Here is a 9,979-nt window from a genome sequence, read left to right on the forward strand (position 1 = left end):
CTCAGAATAGCATAATTAAGACAGCGTGAAATTGACTAGCCAGGAACAAAAAAAAACAATGGAAAAGAATCAAGTACAGAACAATTCTTCGCCTGATTTGCAACCGCGTAAAAAGACAAAAATGGTATTTCCAACAAATACTGCAGATTAACTGGATAACTATATGTAAAAAAAAAAAAAAAATCCCTGTCCTTTCCCTCTTCAAATCACATTCAGATGAAGTGTCAATCTAAGGTGAGACATATGGCTGGGCACAGCAGTTCACACCTGTAATTTCAGCACTTTGGGAGGCCAAGGTGGGTGGACCACTTGAGGCCAGGAGTTGGAGGCCAGCCTGGCCAACATGGTGAAACCCCATCTCTACTGAAAATACAAAAAATTAGCCAAGTGCAGTGGTACGCACCTGTAATCTGAGCTACTGAGGAGGTTGAGGTACAAGAATCACTTGAACCCAGGAAGCAGAGGTTGCAGTGAGCCAAGATCACGCCACTGCACTTGAGCCTGGGTGACAGAGCAAGACCCCCTCTCAAAAAAATAAAATAAAGATGTAAAACAATAAAGCCTCTAGATGAAAACACAGGAAAATATTACAGTGGTCAAATATTATTTAAATAGATCCAAAAAGTACTGACAAACTGGCATTAAGAACTTGTTTAATTGATTAGAGCGTATCTTTAAAAGAGTGAATAGGAGACTACAAAAAACTCATCCAGAGTATACAAAGAACCCTTATATATCAGTAATAAAATGGCATACAGCCCTTCACCAAAGAAGATACACAGATGGCAAATAAGCCTATGAGAAGATGCTCAACATCATATGTTGAAAATTAAACACATGATGGAAATTGCAAATCAAAATGAGATATCCAGTACACTCCTAACAGAATGGCTAAAATCCAAAAAAATAATTAATCCGAAATGCTGATTAGGATGTACAACAGAAAGTCTCATTCATTCCTGGTGAGAATACAAAATGGTACAACCACTTTGGAAAACAGCTTGGCAGCCTGTTAGAAAAAACTACATAGTTTTCTCATAGAATTCAGCAGTCACAGTCCCCGAGATTTACCCCAGTGACTTGAGAACTTACATCCAACACTAACCAGCACACAAATATTTACAGCAACTTTACTCATATTGCTAAAAACTGGAAGCAACCAAGATGTTCTTCAAAATGTAAATGGATAAATGTGATACATCCATACAGTGGAATATTATTCAGCAACAAAATGAAATACCTATCAAGCCTTGAAAAGACATGGTGGAATGCAAATGAATGTTGCTTACTCAAAACCAATCTGAAAGGTTGCATACTGAACACTTCCAACTATGTGACATTCTGGGGAAGGCAAAACTATAAGGACAATAAAAATATCAGTGCTTGCCATTGATCGGGGAAGGGATGGATGAATAGATGGAGCAAAGGGCAGTGAAACTATTCTGTATGACACTGTACGGCAGATATGCATTTGTCCAACCCATGGAATGCACAACACAGAAAATATATCCTAATGCAAACGATGGGCTTTAGTTAATAACAATGTATCAACATTGGCTAAACTTATTACACTAATGCAAGATGTTACTAATACGAGAAACTGTGAGGAGAGACAGAAGGTGTCGACATACTATCTGCTCCATATTATCTGCTCAATTTTGGGTAAGCATGAAACTGCTCTAGAAAAGAAAGCATTAATTTTAAAATATATATGTCCCAGTAGAAAAACAGGTCAATGTCTTCAACAGAGCTTAGCAAAAGAGAACAAATAGCTGACAAACATAAAAACTGTATTAGCATAGAACTCAAAATAAAAATCAAAATGAGATACCATTATACATACCAAAACAGCTAGGCAATAAAGGGACAGGCCAAACTTGTCCAATCCACAGTCCACATGCAGCCCAGGATGGCTTTGAATATGGCCCAATACAAATTCATAAACTTGCCTAAAACATTATGAGTTTTTTTTGCAATTTTTTTTTTTTTAACCTCACCAGCTACCATTAGTGTTAGCATATTTTATGTATGGCCCAAGACAGTTCTTCCAATGCGGCCCAGGGAAGTCAAAAGACTGAATCCCCCCGAGAGGCGATACTAAGTGCTACTGAGCCTGCCGAACAAATGCTCGCACGCCCCCTGCTGGTAGGAGAGGAAGCCGGGACTGTCACTGGGAGACTGGCTGGCTGTATCCACTATGGCCCAGAAATACATGTTTGTAGCAACACTTATTCAAAAGAGCCAAAAACTGGAAATAACCCAAATATCAAGAGGAGAAGAGTAATTTATGGCAGGTTCATATAATGGAATACTATATACCTATCAAAAAAACACAGTTCTGCTGCATAGCAACAGGAATAATCTCATAAAAATAAATATTGAATGAATCAAGCCAGAAAAAATACGGGTTCATACTATAAATTCAATTTACTTCAAAAACAGCTAAAGCTGGCCAGGCGCACTGGCTCACACCTGTAATCTCAGCACTTTGGGAGGCCAAGGTGGGTGGATCACGAGGTCAGGAGATCAAGACCAGCCTGGCCAATAGGGTGAAACCCCGTCTCTACTAACATACAAAAAACTAGCCAGGCGTGGTGGCGCGTGCCTGTAATCCCAGCTACTCAGGAGGCTGAGGCAGGAGAATCACGTGAACCCAGGAGACAGAGGTGGCATTGAGTGGAAATCGCACCACAGAACTCCAGGCTGGCGACAGGGTGAGACTCCATCTCAAAAAAGAAAAACTGAAACAAAAACAGGTAAAGCTAACATGTGGTATCAGAAGCCAGGACAGTGCGGGGAGGACCAGTGACTGCGAGGGGCACAAATGCTCTGGCTGCTGGCTCCACAGGAAAACTCATGAAGCTCCTCACCTACGACTTGTGCACTTTCCTGGGCAGATGTTTTTTGCGAATAAAATAGTTACTTAAATGTAACAACAAAGAGGTTTCAAATAAATATACACATTTCTGGCTTCTCTTAGCAATCATAAGCTGGCTGGGCTCAATGGCTCATGCCTGTAATCCCAATACTTTGGGAGGCTGAGGCAGGGGATCACTTGAGTCCAGGAAGTTGAGACCAGCTTGAGCAACATGGCGAAACCCCGTTTCTACAAAAAATACAAAAATTAGCCAGGCATGGTGGCGCAAGGGTATAGTCCCCGCTACTCAGGAGGCTGAAGTGGGAGGATGGCTTGAGTCCGGGAGGCAGAGATGACAGTGAGCTGAGATCATGGTACTGCACTCCAGCCTGGGCGCAAAGCGAGACTCCGTCAAAAAAAATAAAAAAATAAAAAAAATCCTCCCCCAGGAGATTCCATAATGCTGAGCTGCCAAGGGTGAGAACCATGCTGCAGGCCTTGCCATGATACTTCATGTGAAGAGAAGTTCTATAACAAAAAATAGCTTGAAAAACACTGCTACTTTCTTGAAAGCAGAGACACACTATCTCTGTACACACAGACAACGTAAAGGCATGAAATATAAAAAGCGTTCCAAAAGTATGGAATTGACTTTATCTAATAAGGAATTATGGTTTACACTAAAGCTTTTCCCAAGCTCGTTTTGTATGAAAGACCAAGGTTTCGAACCCATGTGATATCACTACTTAATGCCAGGATTATAAAATATTTAGAGGTTATCTAATCACACGTCCTTCAAAATACTAAATATTCCACGGTGGCTCACACATGTAATCCTAACACTTTGGGAGGCCAAGGCGGGCAGATTGTCTCAGCTCAGAAGTTCAAGACCAGCCTGGGCAACATGGTGAAACCCTGTCTCTACTAAAATACAAAAAATTAGCTGGGCATGATGGCATGTGCCTGTGGTCTCAGCAACTCGGGAGGCTGAGACTGGAGAATTGTTTGAACCCGGGAGGCGGAGGCTGCAGTGAGCCCAGATCACGCCACTGCACACCAGCCTGGGCAACAGAGCGAGACTCCGTCTCCAAAATAAATAAATACTCCAAAATTCTGCCTACCTAAAAAGTTCAATTATGGAGAGTGGAGATTTCACTCTTGGATAGATACCTGATGTTGTTAGAAAGTTACCATTTTAAGCAGAAGCTGTCTCCCTGAAGCAAGTAAGTACTCCACTGTGACCATAAGCCTAAGGGCATTACAGCTCTGGCTACCTCCTGCCTCTTAAAAAAATAAAGTTCGGTGGGACAGGTGGCTCACACCTGTAATCCCAGCACTTTTGGAGGCCAAGGCAGGTGGATCACCTGAGGTCAGAAGTTCAAGAACAGCCTGGCCAACATGGTGAAACCCCATCTCTACTAAAAATACAAAAAATTAGCCAGTCGTGGTGGCATGCGCCTGTAATCCCAACTACTTGGGAGGCTGAGGCGGGAGAATCACTTGAACCCGGGAGGCGGAGGTTGCAGTGAACCAAGATTGTGCCACTGCACTCCAGCCTGGGCGACAGAACAAGACCCTGTCTCAAAGAAAAAAAAAAGGTAAAGTCCTACTACCCCTAGCTTACGCTGGTGGTGCCCTCCCCTTGGGCTCCTGAATTCATCCAAGAAAATTGAAAATTCCTGAACTGGTAACCTAATCAGGAAAAGACTTGTTTATCCATTGGGCTTATGGTCTGTCTGTCTCCACTCTCTGGAAATGAACTAAGTATTACAAATATCCCTCCAAAAGGAAAAAGAAACAGCAGGAGGCCAACTAAAGGCACAAGCTAAAAAGAAAAATTTTGCACCATTCCATTGGAAAAAACAGATGGAAGTCATACAAGATTCCAAAATGTGGTTTCCCTCAAGGTCACATTATTGCTAAAATAATTACGATAAAGAAAAAAAGCATATCTCACTCATCCTTCTACCCCCAGGATAGTGCCAGGGACACAGCAAGTGCTGAATGAATGCTGCCCATCAATGCCGGTGAGACTCACTTCTCATGTCCTGACTACTTCAACTAATCTTCTTTCAGTGGGCCTCTTCTTATTCATTTCTTTAGATTTCAATTTTAACATCATTTTCTCCAGGAAGCCTAGACTTCAAGTGCCCGATCTGTCACCATGAACCATTATAAGGATACCTAGGATCATGTCTCTTTTCAGCTTTGTGTTCCTAGACCCTAGCACAGGGCTCACTTATCACAGGAAGTGCTTTAAAAATAGTTGTGGAGCCGGGCACAGTGGCTCGTGCCTGTAATCCCCGCATTTTGGGAGGCCACGGTGGGGGATCACGAGGTCAGGAGTTCGAGACCATCCTGGCTAACATGGTGAAACCCCGTCTCTACTAAAAATCCAAAAAAAATTAGCCGGACATGGCAGCATGCACCTGTAGTCCCATCTACTGGGGAGGCTGAGGCAGGATAATCACTTGAACCCGGGAGGCAGAGGTTGCAGTGAGCCAAGATTGTGCCACTGCACTCCAGCCTGGGCAATAAGAGCAAAACTCTGTCTCAACAACAACAACAACAACAAAGTTGTTGAATACAGGAATTAATGCACATGCAGGGCTTTATATTTATCAAGGCAGAACACTAAAATGCACGCCTTTTTTTTTTTTTCTTTTTTTAGACTGAGTCTCCCTCTGTCACCCAGGCTGCAGTGCAGTGGCGCAGTCTCAGCTCACTGCAACCTCCATCTCCTGGGCTCAAGTGATTCTCATGCCTCAGCACTCCCAAGTAGCTGGCACTACAGGCGCCAGCCACCATGCCTGGCTAATTTTGGTATTTTTTTTTTTAGTACAGATGGGGTTTCACCATGTGGGCCAGGCTGGTCTCGAACTCCTGGCCTCAACTGATCTGCCCACCTCAGCCTCCCAAAGTGCTGGGATTACAGGTGTGAGCCACCATGACAGGCCTAAAATTCATGCTTTGGATTCAAATGGAGATCCAGTTCCCAACTGCCACTCAGAAACTGGGTGGACTTTCCAAACCAGGCTTCCAGGTTGGGTGCGGTGTCTCATACCTATAAACCCAGCACTTTAGTAGGCCGAGGCGGGCAGATCATTTGAGGCCAGGAGTTTGAGATCAGCCTGATCAACATGGTGAAACCCTGCCTCTACTAAAAATACAAAAGAAAAAAGAAAAAAGAAAAAAAAAAGCCAGCCACGGTGGCTCACGCCTGTAATACCAGCTACTCAGGAGGCTGAGACAGGAGAATTGCTTGAACCCAGGAGACAGAGGTTGCAATGAGCTGAGATCGCGCCACTGCACTCCAGTCTGGGCAATAGAGACTCCAACTCAAAAAGAAAAAAAAATCAGGTATCCGCTCTGAGCTTAATTCCCCGATCTGTAAAAATCCCTACATCCGTTGCAGTTTTCTTAGGAATAAAATTCATAATAAGGCAACAGAGAAAATAAAACCACCTCACTTATGAGAAACATGATTAACACAGTAACTGATAGAGCAATGTTCCTCATTTTGGTTTCAGGTCCCTTTTATACATTCTTAAATGCAGCCCTCAGCTGGAAGCAGTGGCTCATGCCTGTAATCGCAAAACTCTGGGAGGCTGAGGTGGGACGATCACTTGAGCCTAGGAGTTCAAGACCAGCCTGGGCAACATTGTGAGACCCCATCTCTATTTAAAACAAAACAAAACAAAAAGAGGCCCTCAAAGTCTTTTAGTTTATGTAAGTTATATCTATTGATGTTTGTCCTATTATAAATTAAAACTAATCAACTTTTAAAATATTTCTCCATTTAAAATGTCTACTACGTTAACATATTTTTATGAAAAATATATCTTCCCCAAAAATAGAATGGTTTTCATTTTTACAAATCTTTGTAATGTCTCGATTAATAGAAGACAGCTAGATTGTCATATCTATTCTGCATTTTCTCTGGTGCAACCTGTTCCTTTTGACTGTGATATATAAAGGTAATGCCGCCTCACTCTTAGGTACCGCCACCACCACCTAGATTTGTGCTACGATGTCAGCAGCTGTGCCAAAAATTGCTTTTGTACAATTAGTGCAAAAATTAAGAGAGTGAAAAAGCCTAATCGTCTTAGTCTCACTATGGTATTTACCTTACAGAATCCTGAAAACATCTCGGGGAACCCCCATGGGTCCAGGAACCACAGTTTGAGAACCACTTTGCTACAGGAGGACTGGTGTTAAGAAGGGAAAGGCTACTTTTAAGCAGGTTTGAGGAAGGCCTCTCTGAAGACACTAAAGCACCTGGAGCCACAGACTAGCAAAAGGTGTTTCTCAGACTAGGAAATGACAAATGCCCTGAACAAACCTAATGTGGCATCAAGGAAAACAGAAGACTGCATGCCAGAGCAAGGAAAGAGAGAAGAGCCAGACACGGCCCGATCAGCAGGATCCTGGAGGAGTGTGGGTTTCTGGTAAAGGGACGAGGAAGCCAATGCAGGGTTTTAATCAGGGTGTGGCCATCTGATTTACATTTAACAAGATCATCCACGCTGCCAAGTGACCGATTTATTTATAGGAGCCCAGGACTAGCAGGGCCCAGGAAGAGGGCTGCAGCCCTCCAGCCCGGAGAGGGCGGCTGGGCCAGGGAGCGCCTCTGGAGATGGAAAGAGGAGGGCCCACTGGAAATCCATTCCCGAGGTAGAAGCTGCAAGACTAAATCAGGAAGTGTGTTGGGGGATAAAAGAAATGGAATAATTCTTGAGGCCTGAGGGTGAAACACCAGGTGGAGAGGGATACCATCAGTGAGATGTGGATACTGGGGGAATCGGTGCCCCACCTGTGGCCATGGAAATTTTACATTCTTTCTCTGTGCTAAGCCTTCTTCCAAGTAACTGAGACACCGCACCTTACATTATTTTTGGCAGACAGCACATTAACAAAACAAAACAAAAAAATTAAACTAACCAAATAAGGTCAAGGCCAAAACTCAACAGTGGGAGAGGCAACAGACTTCCTTCCAGACACCATCAACCATTAATCGAAATTCTGAGCACTGCTGTTACCCAACTACATACAAATCTGCATACCCGGGTCGTGGTGCAGCCAACATCTCTCCCGCAGCCCACAAAGGCCCACCAGGTGTGCGAACGCTCGCTGAAACGCCTGTTGGCCACCACCGTTTCCCTAATGTGCATGTGTGTTAACTCTACCAAGTGCAATCACGACAAGAACTCCTGGTTTGGTGTGGCCTATGGAGTAAGTTTACGTTGATTCCTACCCATTACCTCTTTCTTCCTAAACACAAAATTAGCATAACCCTTGTAGTTTCCAAGCCCGACCTTTCTCTGGGGCATCTGTGTTCTTTGGTCACAAGCTCTCTAATGAGCCTCAGTTTACTCATCCCCAAGAAAAGGGGAACACTTGAGTCACTAAGCTAACCAGTCACATAAAAATAATGGAAGTCAAGGCCTAACACACCAACTCCCATACGGAGACCTAGGCGCCTACTCCCCCTTAGAGCCCCTTCAGAACCTTTTCCAAACGCGGAGCGCCGCTCCAGCTGCACGGGTGACCAGGCCCAGGAACCGGGCCTGCCGGGGGAAGACTCGCGTCCAAGGCCGCACGGGAACCACAGCGCCCGCGAGAAAAGGCGCGGCGCCCCCCTACCCCACTGCCCTCGACCTGGGAACCGCGGCACCGGCGAGCGCGCCCCGTTCCCCCTGCGCCGTGAAGTCCGCTCCTCAAGCTCCGGGCTGGGGCGGAAAGCAGGTCAATTCCTGACCGCTGGAAGGGCCAAGGTTTGGGGGTGGCCGGTTGTGTGTTTGCCTGCTTTTAAATTCTCGGCCTTTCTTCCTTGGAAAACAAAATCCGAGTTATTTTATGACTTTAGCAAAGTACCATGGAGCATAAATTATCGGGGAAAACACTTCCTGACGCCTACTGTGTGCACGATCTAGCGCTCCCCACATAACACTGACGCCTACTGTATGCACGACCCACAGCGCTCTCCAGAAGCTCCGGGTTCAATCTCCCCGGATCACAATGGCGCCTACTGTTTGCACGACCCACAGCACTCTCCAAATACCCAGGGTTCCAGCTCCCCGGATCACAATGACGCCTACTGTATGCACTACCCACAGCGTCTCCAAAGGCTCAGGGTTCAAGTTCCCGGATCACAATGGCGCCTACTGTATGCACGACCCACAGCGCTCCCCAGATAACATTGGAGCCTACTGTGTGCACGACCCTGAGCTTCCCGGACAACGCTGGCGCCTACTGTGTGCACGACCCCGCGCTCCACAGCCTCCCTGTGGGCCGAGCCCAACGTCCCCGGGGCAGCCGGCGCCGCGCTGGGTCGGGCGGGGGCGCCGTCCGGGAGGAGCCCGGGGAGCGGTGTCCGCAGGCCCGGGCTCTAGCCAGGCCGCCTCCCCGGCGCGCCCCGCGGCCCTCCCGCCCCGGGACGGAACACGGGGCGGCCACTTTCCCTCAAGTTTAGCGCGGGCCGCGACAGGGCCGGCGGGGGCAGGGCGCGCGGAGGAGGCGGCCGCCTGCTCCCTCACCCGCCTCCCGCCTCCCGCCTCAGCCGCCGCCCGGCCCAGGAAAGTAGGCCCAGCGCGCGGAGGGGCCGGGCGGCGACTCGCCCGTATCATTCCGCCCGCGCTGCGGCCCGCCCGGCCAGTCGGCGGCGGCGGCGGCCCGGGTCTGCGCGGCCCCCGCCCCCGCCCCGCCGCTCCCGGCGCCCCCCGCGCCGCATCCGGGGACTGGCAGGGCGCGGGCCCCGCACCGGCCGCCGGCGGGGCGCGAGGGCGCGGCCGCGGGCCTTACCGGAGTCGCCGCGCGCCTTGCTCTCCCTGGGCTTCGGGGGGCGGCCCCGCGGCATCGTCGGCGGCCCGGCTCGCACCCACACCCACTCACACTCACTCACACTCACACTCACACGCGGCGGCGGGGGCGCGCACGCGCGGGCACCGGGGCGGGGGCGCGCCCAGCCGGCGGCAGAGGCGGGCGGAGCGGCCCGGCGGCGGGCGGCCCGGTCCGAGCGCCGCCGGGCTCACGGGGGAAAGGCGCCCGAACGCGCGCACCGGAGCTCTCGAACCGCGCCGGCCTCGGCGGGTTCCATGGCCCGCGGGCCGCGGTGGGGGCGTT

General features: G+C 48.2%; 1 protein-coding gene across 4 annotated transcripts in view; it reads right to left on the minus strand.

Annotated features, from left to right (window-relative positions):
* The window catches only part of ZNF236 (zinc finger protein 236), a 159,462-nt gene extending 149,708 nt beyond the window's left edge, over positions 1-9,754 (minus strand). For 3 of the 4 annotated variants that reach the window (XM_050767595.1, XM_050767593.1, XM_050767596.1), the window contains exon 1: positions 9,659-9,754. In XM_050767595.1, coding sequence (XP_050623552.1) covers positions 9,659-9,713 — 55 coding nt within the window. In that variant the 5' untranslated portion in view covers positions 9,714-9,754. Of the gene's footprint in view, positions 1-8,971; positions 9,144-9,658 lie in introns of those variants that run through there. The other variant, XM_050767594.1, reaches the window with a different exon arrangement.
* Between the last annotated feature and the right edge of the window lie 225 nt (positions 9,755-9,979).

This window comes from Macaca thibetana, chromosome 18, assembly GCF_024542745.1.
Source record: "Macaca thibetana thibetana isolate TM-01 chromosome 18, ASM2454274v1, whole genome shotgun sequence".
Lineage (NCBI taxonomy): Eukaryota > Metazoa > Chordata > Mammalia > Primates > Cercopithecidae > Macaca > Macaca thibetana.